This window comes from Pristiophorus japonicus, chromosome 2 (assembly GCF_044704955.1).
Source record: "Pristiophorus japonicus isolate sPriJap1 chromosome 2, sPriJap1.hap1, whole genome shotgun sequence".
Taxonomy (NCBI): domain Eukaryota; kingdom Metazoa; phylum Chordata; class Chondrichthyes; family Pristiophoridae; genus Pristiophorus; species Pristiophorus japonicus.
Genome location: NC_091978.1, coordinates 171,450,116 through 171,469,166, shown reverse-complemented (window position 1 = coordinate 171,469,166; position 19,051 = coordinate 171,450,116). Strand labels below are relative to the sequence as shown.

General features: G+C 45.1%; 1 protein-coding gene across 5 annotated transcripts in view; it reads left to right on the top strand.

Moving 5' to 3' along the window:
* LOC139242191 (LIM and calponin homology domains-containing protein 1-like) overlaps positions 1-19,051 on the top strand; it is a 570,211-nt gene that overhangs the window by 218,375 nt on the left and 332,785 nt on the right. For all 5 annotated transcript variants that reach the window (XM_070870287.1, XM_070870279.1, XM_070870273.1 and 2 more), the window contains exon 2: positions 17,676-17,746. In XM_070870287.1, coding sequence (XP_070726388.1) covers positions 17,676-17,746 — 71 coding nt within the window. The remainder of the gene's footprint in view (positions 1-17,675; positions 17,747-19,051) is intronic.

The window sequence follows — 19,051 nt, the reverse complement described above, 5'->3', positions numbered from 1 at the left end:
CAACCAACCCATGAGTTGTGGATGGGAAGTGGCCATTTCCAGCATGATTTAAATGGCTCCTCACCGACTCTCACTTAAAACATTGCAATGGTTTGTAATACTTTCTGCTGGTAGTTTATAGTAGCTTTTGGCAATTTACTCAATTTTAAAGTGACTGTAAGCACTTTTCAAATGGGGCTCTGGCTAGAAGAAGAGGGGGAAGAGGAGCAGCAGCAACCCAAGGTGGGAGGAGCACATGGAGCTGAAGCTGCAGAGATCAGCTAGAAGGAGGCAATCTTGGAGGAATCTTTACACTCCCAACAGAATCTATTGGCTAAGGATAACATAACCTGCACTTCTCTGAGAAGCAGTGCATATGGAAGTGGCGCTTGTGATGGGAGGCTCCTACAACAAGATCTGTAGCCCACTGCCACAGCTGGCACTGCATTGCCTGTTCATGTATGCATTAATCGGGTGGCAGTTGTCATGTTTGCTAAAGTAAAATGTTTTCATCTTTACTAAAGCATCGCCTTTCATCACCTTCCCCTTGGACAACTGGAATCAGCAGGATAAAGCTCCGGGGTTTGCATAGATTACAGGCTTCTTCCAAGTTCAGAGTGTCATTGATTGCACCCTCATTGCCCTGTGAGCTCTTCAGATGAGCCACTGTTTTCATGAATCACAAGGGCTTCCACTTTATCAATGAGCAGCTGGCAGGAGATCTGTGGTATAACTGAAGCCCCGATCTATGAGGTCCCCCAGCCTGCCCAAGATGGAGGTGATGGTGGCATAGCTTGCATAGGACTTAAAGTCTGGTGCTGCAGGGCTGTATGGAAACATAATAGGAGCAGGAGTAGATCCTTCGAGCCTGCACTGCCATTCAATATGATCATGGCTGATCCTCTATCTCAACACCAGATTCCCGCTTTCTCCCCATACCCCTTGACGCCTTTTGGGTCTAGAAATCTATCTATCTCCTTCTTAAATATATTCAGTAGCTTGGCCTCCACAGCCTTCTGTGATAGAGAATTCCCCAGGTTTACCACCCTCTAAGTGAAGACATTTCTCCTCATCTCAGTCCTAAATTTCTTACCCCGTATCCTGAGACTGTGATCCCTTGTTCTAAACTTCCCAGCCAGGGGAAGCATCCTCCCTGCATCCAGTCTGTCTTGCCCCGTCAGAATTTTATGCATTTCAATGAGATCCCCTCTCATTCTTCTAAACTCTAGTGAATACAGACCTCGTCGACCCAATCTCTCCACATACGACTGTCCTGCCATCCCAGGAATCAGTCTGGTGAATCTTTGTTGCATTCCCTCTATGGCGAGTATATCCTTTCTTAGGTAAGGAGACCAAAACTGCACATAATATTCCAGGTGTGGTCTCACCAAGGCTCTGTATAACTGTAGTAAGACATCCTTGCTCCTGTAGTCAAATCCTCTTGCAATGAAGGCCAACATACCATTTGCCTTCCTAACTGCTTGCTGTACCTATATGTTTGCTTTCAATGATTGGTGTACAAGGACACATTTCCCAAGCTATTGCCATTAAAATAACACTTTGTCTTTATGCTTTTCCTACCAAATGTGGATAACTTCACATTTATCCACGTTACACTGCCCACTCACTCAACCTATCTAAATCACCTTGTAGCGTCTTTGCATCCTCCTCACAACTCACAATCCCACCTAATTTTGTGTCATCAGCAAACTTAGAAATATTACATTTGATTCCCTCATCCAAATCATTTATATATATTGTGAATAGCTGGGGCCCAAGCACTGATCCCTACTAGTCACTGCCCGCCACCGCAAAAAAGACCTGTTTATTCCTACTCTCTTTCCTGTCAGTTAACCAATTTTCAATCCATGCCAATATATTACCCCCAATGCTATGTGCTTTAATTTTGCACACTAACCTCTTATGTGGGACTTTATCAAAGGTCTTCTGAAAATCCAAATACATTACATCCACTGGTTCTCCCTTATCTATTCTATCAGTTACATCCTCAAAAAACTCCAGTAGGTTTGTCAAACACGATTTTCCTTTCATAAATCCATGTTGACTTTGTCTAATCCCATTGATATTTTCTAAGTGTCTCATTATCACATCCTTTATAATAGACTCTAGCATTTTCCCTACTACTGATGTTAGGCTAACCGGTCTGTATTTCTCTGTTTTCTCTCTCCCTCCTTTTTTAAATAATGGGGTTACATTTGCCACCCTCCAATCTGCAGGAACTGTTCCATAATCTATAGAATTTTGGAAGATGACAACCAATGCATCTACTATTTCCACAGCTACCTCTTTTAGTACTCTGGGATGCAGATCATCAGGCCCTGGGGATTTATCAGCCTTCAGTCCCATTAGTTTCTCCAGCACTATTTTCTTACTAATAATCATTTCCTTTAATTCCTCTTGCTCACTAGACCCTTGGTTCCCTAGCATTTTGGGACATTATTTGTATCCTCTTCCGTAAAGACAGAACTAAAGTATTTATTTAATTGTTCTGCCATTTCCTTGTTCCCCATTATAAATTCTCCTGTTTCTGACTGTAAAGGACCTACATTTGTCTTCGCTAATCTTTTTCTTTTTACATACTTGCAAAAACTTTTGCAGTCGGTTTTAAAGGGCTCTAGTTTCGGCCTGAGTTCTCCTATTTTTTTGGAGCAACGAGTTTAGAATGGAGTGTCTTAGAAATTGCAATTCTCGGCATTTAGTTTGCTCCAGTTCTAGTGAGTTAGAATAGTTTCATTTTAGAACAGATTTTTTTCAAAAGGGTGCGTATCCAGCCACTTACTCCTGTTTTGCAAGTTTAGGCAGCAAAAACTTACTCCAAACTAACTTAGAATGGAGTAAGTGTAGACCTTTGTACGCTCAGAAAAATCTTGCCTACACTTTAGAAATTAGGCACAGGGAACGAAATATGGGGCGGGGGAGGGAAAGGGAAGTTATGGAATTTTACAAGCATAAAATACTTTCACTTCTACAAATAAAGAGCCATCCTGAATAATAAATGATAAATAAAGCAAATAAAAAATACATTGAATTTTCCTACCTATCTCAAGCAGCAGCAGCAGCAGCCTTCGAGCTGCGAAGATTTAGCCGTTCGGCCAGGGGACAGGGGCGGCGTCAGGCCACCCACAGCGACGGCCGACTGCCAATGTTTGTATCACGCTGCACGTTCCAGCGTGCATGCGCAAGCCTGCCGGCACAAAATCTGCTGCTGTGAGGTAGCCCCGCCCCCCTGCCGGCTGATCTTCGGCACCACGTTTTGGCCCCGCCCCCCGCAGATGCTTGTACGCTGCGCCGAGCTGGAACGGGCCTGATTCAGAGCGCAGAATACCGAGGTAGGCATTAGGCGCACTTTTTATTCCACGAAACAGGCGTGCCTCTCGGAGGTGCACTGTTCTGAAGGAGGCCTGAAACTTGCCCCCCATGTTCCTTGCAAGTTTACTCTCATACTCTATTTTTCCCCTCTTGATTAATCTCTTGGTCCTTTTTTGCTGAATTCTAAACTGCTCCCAATCCTCAGGCTTGCTACTTTTTCTGTCAACTTTGTATGACTCCTCTTTGGATCTAATACTATCATTAATTTCTTTTGTTAGCCATGGTTGGGTCACTTTTCCTTTTGGGTTTTTGCACCAGAAAGGAATGTATATCTGTTGCAATTCGTGCATTCATTTCTTAAATGTTAGTCATTGCCTATCCACCTTCATGCCTTTTAATGAATCTTCCCAATCTATCATAGCCAATTCATTCCTCATACCTTCGTAGTTTTCTTTGTTTAGATTTAGGACCCTAGTTTCGGATTGGACTACTTCACTTTCCATCTTAATAAAGAATTCAATCATGTTATGGTCACTCTTCCCTAAAGAACCCCACACAACAAGACTATTAATTAACCCCTTCTCATTGCACAATACCCAATCTAGGATAATCTGTTCCCTAGTAGGCTCCTCAACATACTGGTCTAAAAAATCATCTCGTACATACTCCAGGAATTTATCTTCCACAGTATTATTACTAATTTGGTTTGGCCAGTCTATATGTAGATTAAATCATCTACGATTACTGTAGTACCCTTGTTACATGCATCTATAACTTCCTGTTTGATGCCATCCCCTACATTACCACTACTGTTTGGAGGCCTATAGACAAGTCCCACCAATGTTTTCTGCCCCTTGGTGCTCCTTAGCTCCACCCAGACTGATTCTACATCTTGATTTTCTGAGCCAATATCCTTTCTCACTATTGCTGTGATTTCATCCTTTACTAACAACACCACACCACCCCCTTTTCCTTTTTTCTTGTCCTTCCTAAATATCGAATATCCTTGGATATTCAGTTCCCAACCCTGGTCACACTGCAACCATGTCTCCGTAATTGCAACTATATCGTATCCGTTTACATCTATTTGCGCTGTTAATTCGTCTACCTTATTACAGGTGCTTCGTGCATTCAGATACAGTGCTTTTAGATTTGTCTTTTTAATATTATTAGACATCTTAACATTATTTTGTACTATAGCCCTATTTGTCTTATTGCTATTTTTTCTTACCTGGACCCTATTTGTTAGTGCACTCTTTTGTTTGTATGCTCTGTCCCTTCCTGACATAATCTGGTTATCCTTACCACAATCACTTTCCTGCACTGCTTTCTTTTTTTTTCTCTTTAGCATTCTAGACTTCTCTCTCCACTGGGACCCCACCCCCCTCCCCCCACCACCACCTTATTTAGTTTAAAGCCCTGTCTACCTCCCTAGTTATTCGATTTGCTGGAACTCTGGTCCCAGCACAGTTCAAGTGTAGTCAGTCCCCACGGAACAGCTCTCTCTTTCCCGGGTATTGATACCAGTGCCCCATGAATCAAAACCCACTTCTCCCACACCAACATCTGAGCCACATATTCTTCTCCCTGATTCTATTGACCCTATGCCAATTTGCTCATAGCTCAGGTAATAATGCCGAGATCATTGCCTTTGTGGTTCTGCTTTTCAATTTAGTCGCTAGCTGCTCAAACTCTCTCAGTAGAACCTCCTAGTCCTACCTATGTCATTGGTATCTACGTGTACCACGACAACTGGATCCTCCCCCTCCCACTCCAAGTTCTTCTCCAGCCTGGAGGAGATGTCCTTTACCCTGCCACTGGGTAGGCAACACAGCCTTCGGGACCCATGCTCTCGGCTGCAGATTATCCAATCTATCCCCCTAACTATACTGTCTCCTACTACAACCACTATCCGCTTTTCTCATCCCACTTGAATGACTTTCTGCACCACGGTGCCTTGGTCAGTCTGCTCGTCGACCCCGCAGGCTGCACACTTGTCCACAAGAGTTGCAAGAACCTCAAATCTATTGGAAATGTGTAAGGACTGCAATACTACCTTCTGGATCCCCTTACCTGCTTCACTCGAAGTCACACCCTTCTGTCCCTGACCACGTGTCAATTCTAAAGTATTTAATCAAGAGAGTGTGGCTGCCTCCTGGAGCAAAAGGTCCAGGTAACTTTCTCCCTCCCTGATGTCTTGCAATGTCTGCAGCTTGGACTCCAGCTCCTCAACTCAGAGCCGATGTTTGTTGAGCCGCAGACACTTTCCGCAGATGTAGTCGTCCTGGACCAAAACGTCCCGAAGCTCCCACATATTGCAGCAGCAACATATCTCCTGTTCTACCATTATTTTCTTTAATTAATTAGTTTAGTTAATCAAAGTATTTACCTTATATAGTTTATTAAATTAGTTAAGTTAGTTAAATAATTAAAGGTTAGTTTATAATATTTAGTTATATGCTATATCAGCTCCGCTGGGCAGGCCACATAGTCCGCATGCCAGACACGAGTCTCCCAAAGCAAGTACTCTACTCGGAGCTCCCTCACAGCAAACGAGCCAAAGGTGGGCAGCAGAAACACTGCAAGGACACCCTCAAAGCCTCCCTGATAAAGTGCAACATTCCCACTGACACCTGGGAGTCCCTGGCCCAAGCCCGCCCTAAGTGGAGGAAGTGCATCCGAGAGGGCGCTGAGCACCTTGAGTCTCAACGCTGAGAGCACGCAGAAATCAAGTGCAGACAGCCAAAAGAGTGTGCGGCAAACCAGTCTCACCCACCCTTTCCCTCAACGACTATCTGTCCCACCTGTGACAGAGTCTGTGGCTCTCGTATTAGACTGATATGCCACTAAAGAACTCACTTCAGGAGTGGAAGGAAGTCTTCCTCGATTCCGAGGGACTGCCTGTGATGATGATATGTTAACTTAAAAGAAAAACTTTTAAAAGCCGACAGTCACTACCAATCACTTACCTGCCTTACCTGTGATGTCACACTGCAGAGTTCTCCCCACCCAAAGCCGTGCGATCTCCTGGGAGAGGCAAAAAAACAGATAAAAACCCAAGCTAATTGTGGAAAATAATCTGGGAAAATTCCTCTCCGACCCAACCAGACGATCGAAACTAGTCCAGGAGATCACACCGGCCATATTAGATTCCTTGAAGTTGCAGGTCTGCTGCGGCTTTTATCCCTACTCTCAGGCCTCAGTCTGCTGCTGCTCAGATATTCCGCTGCTCTGCGGAAGAAGTTAGGAAAAACAAGGCAAAGCAACACCTCCCGCCCCCACTTCACCGAACTCTCCCACTTACCAAACTCTCAAGTTTACCACTCTGTAGAGTAACAAAGATATGGGGCTCAATTTTCCCCAGTTATCTGCGCCATTTCTTTAGTGCGCAGAGCTTTTTTTGCCGTAAATTAAAATATCCAAGTTTCCCCAAAGTTTCTGCGCCAGCATAACTCAGTTACGATTCTTTTAGGTCAATTTTTTTTGCGTCACACGGGGCATAACCTGATATTTGCGGCAGTTTTTCCACATTTAAGCAAGTTTGTCCAACTTACATTTTTCCTAGGACAGCGTATATGCCCAGTCCCAAAAAGCCTTCTGGGCACTTAAGAAAAAGCAGCGCACGTTAAAAAATCACCGCAAAAAGACGCCATTGTTTTTAGGTGAAGTTTTGGAGGGAGTCAAGAAGACAAAGAATGTACATCACGAAGCTTAATTTTTTCAAACTCAAAAGATAGCAAATGGAAGTCTAAAGCAATTCTTTAATTTTTGATTTTTTTCAAAGTACCGTCACCTCACCGGGTTCGAGGTCGGAGCATCAGCTGGCAGAATCGCTCCCTTGCCTGGACCCAAAGGCTCGGGACCCGGCTTTAAAGGAAGCCCAGGGGGAGTGGGGGTGTGGTGGAAGCTGAACTGAAGGGATGAGAACCCTTACACATACAGCAGCTTCAAAAGATGCCCTGGGGGGAGGGGGGGTGGGGGTTACCGGGATGCTGAGCCCCTGTGTCTGGGCGAGGGAGCAATTCTGTCGGCTGACCTTCAAGCCCGGTGAGGAGACGTTCAGTTGGTAGTGGGGTGGAACTTTATAAAAAAATCTAAAATTAAAGAATTGCATTAGACTTCGTTGCCCCAAATGTCTTCATTAAATGCCTAGCTTCCCATTCTAAGCAAACCTATTGCACATGCGCAGACCAGGGTGTGGTCATACTAGGGTGCCGACCTTGAGGAGAGAGAGAAAGAGGAAAGAAGGTTTAAGTCTTTTGTCCTGCTGTTTTGAGCTTCTTGCAAAGCTACAATTTAATTATGGGGGCAATATTGACAATGTCATACCTCGTGCAAGCCTTCTGTATGATGGTGCTGCGGAGGAGACGATTGATTCAATATCATCGCATGAGGAACCACAAAGCACGTAGGATGACGGGCAGGAGGCCTTACCCACATCGGGTATATCGAGACAGGCGTTCATACCTGCACCTGAGTGAGGCAGACTGTGTGAGAAAGCTGTGTTTCTGCAAAGAAGTTGTAACCGAGATCTGTGAGTTAGTAAAAGCAGACCTGCAACATGGAAACATAGAAAATAGGTGCAGGAGTAGGCCATTCGGCCCTTCGAGCCTGCACCGCCATTCCATAAGATCATGGCTGATCATTCCCTCAGTACCCCTTTCCGGCTTTCTCTCCATACCCCTTGATCCCCTTAGCCATAAGGGCCATATCTAACTCCCTCTTGAATATATCCAATGAACTGGCATCAACAACTCTCTGCAGTAGGGAATTCCACAGGTTAACAACTCTCTGAGTGAAGAAGTTTCTCCTCATCTCTGTCCTAAATGGCCTACCCCTTATCCTAAGACTATGCCCCCTGGTTCTGGACTTCCCCAACATCGGGAACATTCTTCCTGCATCTAACCTGTCCAGTCCCGTCAGAATCTTACACGTTTCTATGAGATCCTCTCTCATCCTTCTAAACTCCAGTGAATAAAGGCCCAGTTGATCCTGATAGGTCCTTACTATACAGTACAAATGTACATGAGGCCCATGCTTGAGAGAAGGTCACTCTGTGACCAGTAACTTTTATTCCAGCACTGAAGTGATGAAGGTGGGTGGAGCTTCCCCTTTTATACCTGAAAGACCAGGTTAGGAGTGTCTCCCACAAGTTCACCACCTAGTGGTCAATGTTCTCACAGTGTACAACTTAGGTCAGTTTATACATGGGTTCAATGACAGTTAAATACATGACAGATCCAGTCGCTCCTCATATAAAAGTCCAGCCATCCCTGGAATCAGTCTGGTGAACCTTCGCTGCACTCCCTCAATAGCAAGAATGTCCTTCCTCAGATTAGGAGACCAAAACTGAACACAATATTCCAGGTGAGGCCTAGTGACATCAGGAGGACTGCTTTGTAAGTTGAAGTAAAGGTTACAGCTGCATTTTCATTTAATGCATCTGGATCATTCCAGGCCACAACTGGGGATGTGTGTGCCATTTCTCAACATACAACACAGATCTGCATTCGGCAGGTGACTGTTGCACTATATGCCCGGAGGAATGACTACATAAAATTCCCCATGACCACCCAGGCAATGCCTGATAGGGCTGTGGGCTTCTCCAGGATTGCTGGCTTCCCAAAGATACAGGGCTGCATTGATTGTGCCCACATAGCCTTTGGAGGATTCTGAGATGTACAGGAACAGAAAAGGCTTCCATTCCGTGAATGTGCAGCTCGTGTGTGACGACATGCATCACATTATATCAGTTGATGCGAGCTACCTTGGGAGCACCCATGATACGTTTATCCAATGCAAGAGCGCTATATCTGCCATGTTTGAGCAGCAGCCAGAAGGACAGAGCGGGCTACTGGGAGACAAAGGGTACGGCCTCGCCACCTGGCTCATGATGCCCCTACGCGTAACCCAGACGGAAGCTGATCGGGAATTCAACATTGCGACACTCAGCATAATAGAGGGGTCCATTGGCATCTTGAAGCAGCGGTTCTGATGCCTGGACCATTCTGGAGGCTACATGCAATACTCTCCTGAGATTGTCAGTCAGTTCACTGTTTTGTGCTGCATGTTGCATATGTTAGCCATCACGAGGCAGCAGCAGCTGGTCGTAGAAGACCCACCTGAGGTGAGAGTGACTGATGGTGAGGAGGAACATGCAGATGACGAGGAGGAGGAGGAGGAAGCCATGCAACTACCTGAACCCGGAGCATGATGGCGGAGGAGGGCGGGCCGTTGTGCCCCTTTAAAGATTGCTCGAGCCTTGCGCCAGCTCCTCCGTGAACGCTTTGCTGCCTCAAGGCTCAGCAGCAACTATTCCAAATGGACCATGTTTACTGTTTGGACCTGTTCTGTAATGTTGTATTGTGTTAATGGAACAAATACTGGAAATGATTCTTCTTTAGTACAAAAAGTTGTGTTAATAATGGAACAAATAATGATAATGATTCAGTTAGAATTTAAAATATATTTTATTGAAAAGATTAACAAACACTTGTTTGTACTTAACTTAACTTTAATAAAAATATTCTTGTATCAAACTTTAAAGTTTTCAGTTAAGATCACTTACAAACTTTAAGATCACTTACAAATTTTTAAACTTGTAATTTCCTAATTTCCCAAAAAAGTTTAATTTGAGAACAGTTACAACAGTAACTAATAACAACAATAACAACAATAGCAGCAAAGAAAGGCTGAACCCCTCTCTCCTCTATTTTATTCTAAGACCGGCCGCTGCACTTGGTCTTGGTGACATCATCCCTGCCCGCAGCGTTCCTCGGGTTGGTACCAAGCTTATTCTTTCGAGCATCTCGGGTAATCGGGTAATGTGCACTTTTTGGTGGGGGGCGGGGGGGCGTGGGCAGGCGGTAATGTGGAAGGTCCGGCGTGGGCTTCTTCAGAGGCTGGTCTGGGGATTGGAGTGGGAGTGGCAGTTGATTCTGTCAATGGCCGCGGAACATGGGCGTGTTCCCTTATTACAGCAGCTACCTGCGACATTCCCTCCCTCATGTGCACCGAGAGTGTATCAGCTGCCTGCGACACTCCCTCCCTCATGTGCCTGGACAGTGTTCCCATTTCTCGTGAGTGTTGTTACTTCTCCCGACAGTCCCGATACCTCATCACCCACCCCACTGATCGCGTAAAGTAAATGTTCTCCACATCTGAACCACATCGGTTAGATCCTGCACCTCAGGAGAGTGCTGTCGCGCTCTCCTTCCCCTCCTCACCCTGGGTGTCGCTCGTTGCATCGCACTCGGACCCGCAGCCTCAAACGGTATGGCCCTGGGTGTGCCTCGCTGCTTCCCAGTGGGACCCGCAACCTCGGATGGTGGGGCCCTGGGTGTGCCTCACTACACCCCACTGGAATCCCCAGCCTCGGACTGTAAGAATCCATGGAATGTCCCAACACTTGCTCCACTCAGGAAAGGGGCTGGCACCTTAATGGGGGCACCAGTACCTCCTCCAGAGTGAGTACAACAGTGGGGGCTTCATCTTCCCCCTCCCTCTGCCTCCCCCCCATCCCCCTCACCCCCATGCTCTTGGTCTGGAAGGTGGGATTGGAAGATGTTCTCCTCTTCAGGCTCGTCCGTGTCTGAATCTTCTGCATCGGCTTCAGCCTCCTCAGGGTTGGCCTCAAGTTCTGCAAAATATAACAGAACAGACAAATGGTTAGAAGCAGAGGAGGGGGCAGGGTGGGTGGCATGAGTAGGCTCTCACAACGCAGGCAGCAGGCTCATTTGAAGGACCACGATGAATGATAGCACATTGCATCAACCGAAGCGTAGCTGACGGAGACATCTCCATGAACCGAAGCATGGCTAGCCACGCAGTATTTAACATTTAGCAAAGCCAGACTGTAGAATTTGCAGGAACTTACCCTCTCCCTCAAGTGTGGATCCAGCTTGTGCAGTAGTGGTTGCTTTTCTCCAGGCAGGACCCATCAAAGCAGCGATCCTGTCTTCCAAGGGTTTCAGTGGGTGCAGATTTGCTGGGCCTCCTCCTGTTCGAGTTCTTTCCCTTTTGTTGTGTGACACCTTCCTCTGCAAAGATGAAAATATACCTTTTTAAAGAGGGTGTCTTTCTGCTGGGTGGGACATACAGATGGTCACATTTACAATTGCAATCACAGTGAATAAATGAAAATATTACTTACACTAACTACTTGACTCAGGTCCTGCTGTTTCTTTTTGCATTAGCCTCCAGACCTTGGAGTGGTCACCATTGCACAGTGATCTTCTGCAAGTTCGTTCCAGTGTTTCTTCATTTCTTTTGGTGAAACTTTTATGTGACCTCTGCTGATGTTCAGCTCGTGCCATCTGGCCTCAATTACAGTAACCAGTGCGTCCACTTCATCCTGTAAGAAATTCTTGGTCCTTGAGCCATGTTGCATTTGCAGCTCCGATTTTTCCAATGAGAATTAAAGTTCTCACTCACAGTTCTCTTTAAAAATGGCCAAATGCAGACCGGGAGTTGTACTGGGCATGCGCGTCCAGAGCAGTCCCGTTTTTTTCCCCCCGCGCATGCGCAGACGGGTGGGCATCATTTTTTTGGCGCAGACATTAAGCTCCACCCTCCCCCCCCGAAGCTAAAGGATAGGCTGCGCAGCACCAATTTCAAAAATTAGAATGGGAAAACTTGCAGTTTATTTTTGTTGGGAGTAGTCAGGTCCAAAAAAAAGGGGGTATCTCTTGTAATACGCCAAAAAATGGCATTGGAGAAAATTGAGCCCATGACGAGGTGTCTTACCTTGGCAAGGTAACTGAACTTCTTCCTGCACTGTAGCCAAGGAACTGTGTTGCTAGCACTGACTTGCCTAGCTGATTGATGCCAGAGATGAAAATCAACTACAAAAACTCGAGTCATTCAAGAGGCTGCTGAATGCTGTGAAGGGTAAACCCTTGGGTCTATCGAAGAATGAGTTAGATGGATGAATTAGTCTCTTTCATTTCTGTTTGTCTTTCTGATCTTAGTGTGATCTACTGGGGTTTACCTACCAGGTGGGGTTGGGATGATCAAAGCATATATATTAAATGACAGCAGAAAACAAATTAGAAAATCATCAGATAAGAGAGGGTTGAAACTGTTAAAAAAGAAATAACTTGTCTTTATAGAGCACCGTTCATGACTTCCGGAGATCCTAAAGCATTTTACAGCCAATGAAGCACTTCTGAAGTGTAGTTGTAGCATCATGGCATGAAAAGTCTTCCATATCTTTTTAAGATTTGAAATACTTTTAAAATTAAAGTTCAATGTCGAGACTAGGAGTTTTTTTTATATCTGAGTTCCAGCTGAGGGAATTGTAGCTCTGCGGTCCTGTAGCACACCTGGATCCTGACCCATTTCCCAGGTAGCATGTGGCAGAGGCTCGCTACTATATTCTGTCACTCTCCTCACCCATCAGCTGAGTTAAGGGTCCGTTCTTAAAACAAATTCACTATTTTTAATATATATATATAGTTTTCAATAAATACCCTTCTTAAGTGGTTAGGGTAACAAAACGTAATTCTTTTAATTTAAAATTAATTAAAAAAATTATTTCTTAATGCTGAAATTTTGGAATGTTTGAGGCTAAAATCCATTGCTATTCGTTCAACAAATGATTGAGGATTATTTGTTGGAAGGGTTTCATTACATGCAGCCTTAATTCAAATGGAAATTGACAAAATAACCAATAGTTAGAAGAAATTGGATAAAATGAAAAAGAACCTGCTGCCTGTTGAAAGGATGATGACCCAGTTAAACCACATTAGGTTGTCAGTTCTGAGTCTCAGTATCCTCTAAAAACCCTGTGTGAGCCTCATCATTCATACTGGCCCAGTTTTTTAATGCGGATAATAATCTTGCTGCATTTTCTTCTGCTACTGCATCATTATTTAGAGATAGTTTTGTGTGTGAAATGTTGGAGTCTTTTAAAATAGCAATAATAAAACACTGGCACAGTTGTAATTGCTGTTAATTTTTTTACATTGTTACACTGCTTCAAATAACCAACATGTGGTTTATAGGAAATTATCTTTTAAAATGGACTATATAACCCATTTTTAAAACCTTTTTTTCCCCCTTTGAAGCAGTTCTGTTGTGTGAACACATTGAAAGTTGGCTCTTCTGGTAGACTGATACAAATGATTTGATGTTAGCTTCATCAGAGGATTCCCTCACAACTCTTTTGGTTGTAATCAAATTAACCAATTAATCAAGTGCCCCCTTTGGGGGGGACACTCCAAACAATTTTTAAGTGCCCTTTTTTGTTGTTGTTTTTTTTGTGTTTTTTTTTAGGGCACCGAGAGGCAAATTGTACAAGTGCCCCCTAACTGGCAATAAAACAAATAAACTTTAAAACATGTAAAATCAAATTAAAGTTTGGTTGCCGGGGGTGATGATGCACTCCAGTCCCTCCGGTGCCCACCTCTCGCGGAAGGCCGCGAACGTACCGGTGGACACCGCGTGCTCCATCTCTAAGGACACCCTGGCTCGGATGTAAGCGCGGAAGAGAGGCAGGCAGTCAGGCTGAACAACCGCCTCGACGGCCCGCTGCTTGGACCGGCTGATGGCACCCTTGGCCGTGCCCAGGAGCAATCCTACGAGAGGCCTTTGGACCATCCTGCTCCCCTCCGCACAGGGTGCCCAAAGACCAGGAGTGTGGGACTGAAGTGCAGCCAGAAATTGAGGAGCTGCTCCTTTAAATAATGGAACAGGGGCTACAACCTCGCACATTGAATAAAAACATGGAACACGGACCCTTCCAGACCGCCGAAATTGCAGGCGGCCTGGGAGCCCGTGAACCGACTTAAAAATTTGTTGCACTGGACTGCTCCATGCATCACCCTCCAGCCAAGACCCCAATAAATAAGAGGATTCCCTCACAATCTGAGCCCCGAAACCCAGCTGTGCTGTGTTAAGGTCTGCTGTGTGAAGGCAAGGTAATAGCCCGGTTGGAATTGCAGAGTATGTGTGGCAATTACATACTCCCTAATACTGATCACATTCCACCACCGGAAGGTATCCGGCCATCTCTCATCTTGGCCAAGGAGTGAGGTTTGTGGGAGAACTGGTCAAATCCAGCCCAGACTGATGGGATGAAAATCTCCTCGATATGTTGGCTCTAAGGGTGCTAATTTGGGAAATCTCAACCCAGTTCCTAATTGGCAACTCTAGCTTAGAGGGGTTTTTAGGATGGCTGTTAGCAGGGGGGCGGGGATTGTTGCACTGCTGCAATAGGTGGTGGTCTTCTGAGGTTGGAATTGGGCCAGAGGAGAGATAGCTTTACTTTCGATCTAGTTGTGCAATACCTGACCTGAGAGTGCTTGATGACTGACATGGGAAGAGTTTCATTTCCCATCATTAATATCCCTTAATAAGTGCATTTTTTAAGGGGTAGCATGTGTGGCATGATAAAGGAGGAATTGAAAAATAGATATAAAACATTTCAAATGAAAATCAGTAAAGGGTGAACCAGTAATTTACTTGTTTCACAAACTCTCAAGTCTGTGTGTTTTATGCGTTTGTAACTAAATACAGTGGCACATTTGGCTAGATACTAGAGCAAGTTGATAATTTGCAGTTCTTTTTCATGTTTCTCCGAATGATGTGTCAGGTACAAAATTCCACTGGCAAGAAAGAAGCATTATTATTCCAAAACTGACACACTCTAACTGTAATGTGCACTCATCATCATAGGCAGTCCCTCGAGATCGAGGCAGACTTGCTTCCACTCTTAGCATAAGTTCTTAGGTGGCTGTACAGTCCAATACGAGAACCACAGTCCCTGTCACAGGTGGGACAGATAGTCGTTGAGGGAAAGAGTGGGCAGGGAGCCTGGTTTGCCGCATGCTCCTTCCGCTGCCTGCGCTTGATTTCTGCATGCTCTCGGCGATGATACTTGAGGAGCTCAGCGCCCTCCCGAATGCACTTCCTCCACTTAGGATGGTCTATGGCCAGGGACTCCCAGGTGTCAGTGGGGATGTCGCACTTTCAGGGAGGCTTTGAGGGTGTCCTTGTAATGTTTCCTCTGCCCGCCTTTGGCTCGTTTGCCGTGGACGAGTTCTGAGTAGAGCGCTTTCTTTGGGAGTCTCGTGTCTGGCATGCAAACTACTTGACCTGCCCAGCGGAGCTGATCAAGTGTGGTCAGTGCTTCAGTGCTGGGGATGTTGACCTGGTCGAGGACGCTAACGTTTGTGCGTCTGTCCTCCCAGGGGATTTGCAGGATCTTGTGGAGACATCGCTGGTGGTATTTCTCCAGCGACTTGAGGTGTCTACTGTACATGGTCCACGTCTCTGAGCCAAACAGGAGGGCAGGTATTACCACGGCCCTGTAGACCATGAGCTTGGTGACAGTTTTGAGGGACTGGTCTTCAAACACTCTTTTCCTCAGGTGGCTGAAGGCTGCACTGGCGCACTGGAGGCGGTATTGGATCTCGTCGTCAATGCCTGCTCTTATTGATAGGAGGCTACCGAGATAGGGGAAGTGGTCCACGTTGTCCAGGGCCACGCCGTGGATCTTGATGTTTGGGGGGCAGTGCTGTGCGGCGAGGACAGGCTGGTGGAGGACCTTTGTCTTATTAATGTTTAGTGTAAGGCCCATGCTTTCATATGCCTCGGTAAATACGTCGACTGTCCTGGAGTTCAGCCTCTGTGTGTGCACAGACGCAGGCGTCGTCTGCGTACTGTAGCTCGATGACAGAGATTGGAGTGGTCTTGGATCTGGCCTGGAGACGGCGATGGTTGAACAGCTTCCCACTGGTTCTGTAGTTTAGTTTCACTCCAGCGGGGAGCTTATCAACTGTGAGGTGGAGCATGGCAGCGAGGAAGATTGAGAAGAGGGTTGGGGTGATGATGCAGCCCTGCTTGACCCCGGTGAATTGGGTCTGTGATGGATCCGTTGGTAAGGATCCGTTGAGTATAATATCTCTAAGTTTGCAGATGACACTAAGCTGGGTGGCGGTGTGAGCTGTGAGGAGGACGCTAAAAGGCTGCAGGGTGATTTGGACAGGTTAGGTGAGTGGGCAAACGCATGGCAGATGCAGCATAATGTGGATAAATGTGAGGTTATCCACTTTGGTGGCAAAAACACGAAGACAGAATATTATCTGAATGGTGGCAGATTAGGAAAAGGGGAGGTGCAACGAGACCTGGGTGTCATGCTACATCAGTCATTGAAAGTTGGCATGCAGGTACAGCAGGCGGTGAAGAAGGCAAATGGTATGTTGGTCTTCATAGCAAGGAGATTTGAGTATCGGAGCAGGGAGGTCTTACTGCAGTTGTACAGGGCCTTAGTGAGGCCTCACCTGGAATATTGTGTTCAGTTTTGGTCTCCTAATCTGAAGAAGGAAGTTCTTGCTATTGAGGGAGTGCAGCGAAGGTTCATCAGACTGATTCCCGGGATGGCAGGACTGCCATATGAGGAGAGACTGGTTTGACTGAGCCTGTATTCACTGGAGTTTAGAAGAATGAGAGGGGATCTCATAGAAACATACATAATTCTGATGGGATTAGACATGTTAGATGCAGGAAGAATGTTCCCAATGTTGGGAAAGTCCAGGACCAGGGGACATAGTCTAAGAATAAGGGGTAAGCCATTTAGGACTGAGATGAGGAGAAACTTCTTCACTCAGAGAGTTGTTAACCTGTGGAATTCTCTACCACAGAGAGTTGTTGATGCCAGTTCATTGGATATATTCAAGAGGGAGTTAGATATGGCCCTTACGGCTAAAGGGATCAAGGGGTATGGAGAGAAAGCAGGAAAGGGGTATTGAGGTGAATGATCAGCCATGATCTTTTTGAATGGCGGTGCAGGCTCGAAGGGCTGAATGGCCTACTCCTGCACCTATTTTCTATGTTTCTATGATCACGGCTTGCATGTCGTGGTGGAGCAGGCGGAGGATGGTGACGTACTTTTGGGGGCATCCGAAACAGAGGAGGACGCTCTATAGACCCTCGCGGTTGACAGTCTGAAAGATCTTTGTAAGGTCGAAGATGGCCATGTATAAGGACTGGCGTGTTCCCTGCATTTTTCCTGCAGCTGTCGCGCTGCATAAATCATGTCTGTTGTGCTCCGGAGGGGACGAAATCCGCACCGTGACTCCGGGAGGAGCTCCTCGGCCATGGGGAGAAGACAGTTGAGGAGGACTCTAGAGACTTGCATCAAAACCATAACCTTTTAGGAAATATAGTCCTTGTTAATTGCAGGTTGCCATTTGGATTTGTTTTATATGTATTCGGTATTGGACAGATAATATTCTTGTCAGAATATTTCAGCCTGGGTTCATATTGAATGTGGTACTTCATGTTATTGTAATTTGCTTATTAATATCTATAAATTGTATTTCTTATTAACCTCCCCACTAATAGATTTTTCATTTTGTCTGCAGCAAGTAACTGGCAGAAGTTTTGGTGATAAGGATTTTCGAACGGGTTTGGAAAATGGAATCTTACTATGCGAGTAAGTAATTAACGCTTCTTTTCCAACAATTTGCAAAACAAACCATACACATCGAGTGAGTGAGAAATGCCATTCTTCTTGGATGCCAAGATTGATTAAGCTGTTGGCTGCTTCTTTAAGTGGGGTCAGAACTCTGTAATAATTGCATTCACAGCTGTTGCACAGTTTCTGATTTTTGTATATATATATATATATATATATTGGTTCCAAAGTTTTCATTGTATGGACCAAATGTAGTTCTTTATGGCCTGCAATGACTGAATTTTAAATAATTATAGCACATTTCCAATTGAATAGGAAGTTAAGCTTGCTGAGGTCAGTTACTGACAAGAATAATTTATTTTGTGCCTGAGCAGATTCCAGCCAAAAGGATGCAGTTGCTCCGTTAGTTAACCTTTAATAAATAATGTAATAATGGTGTTTTCAAGCACAAGTCACCTGTGTAAAATAACTGTCAGCTATGGAATTTATAGCCTGGGTTTTACTGTGTCTACTATTTGTAACAAATAAACTATTTGTACTGGCAGAGGCCATATGGTTTAGCCCTCTGCCTGTATCGTGGCAGAAAGCTGGCTTCCTGTAAAATAACAGTAGCAGTGATTCTGTACCTAGTGAGGAGCTGTTATATATAACCATGCCTTACATCACACCCTATTTGTGTTGGTGCTAACAGTGTAGATATTGCTGCAACAATCAGAACATTGTGTTGGTTGAACCTACTTACAGGGTCGGTAATGCAGTTATGTTTGAGTCTGGTCAACATGTAGGACAAAAGTAATTATTCTAAAATCTCAGATTATTAACTAATCCTGCGATTTCCAGACATCTGGTGCGTACGTGAAGCCACAGAACTTCTGCCACAAACGCAATCTGACGACGAGCCAATCGAATTGTTTCTTTGATTTTTCAATATCACAGGAGCAGAGATTCTGAACCAATAGTTTATTTTGGTATACTTTCAGAATTTGTCAACAGAGTCTCTTATCATGATGATGAAATAGCCTGCAATGTTAAAAACTATTTATTAACACTAGAAAACAAGCTAATCTGTAACAGATGTATTGCTCTATAGCCTTGTGCACACAGGGCCAATTAGTGCAAGAAATGCTTCAATAAAGCTTTGTACTTTGCATTTCTACAGTAGATTAGATGAATGTCTGTTACTGATGTTAGTTTGCAGCCTCGCGATGTGTATTTTATAAAGAATATGGCTTGAATTCTCTTCCTGCTGTAGGATGGTCAGGGCAGGACTTTCACCTATTGTCCTGGCCTTGCCATGACCCCAGTCTGGTTTCCTGAGTTGAA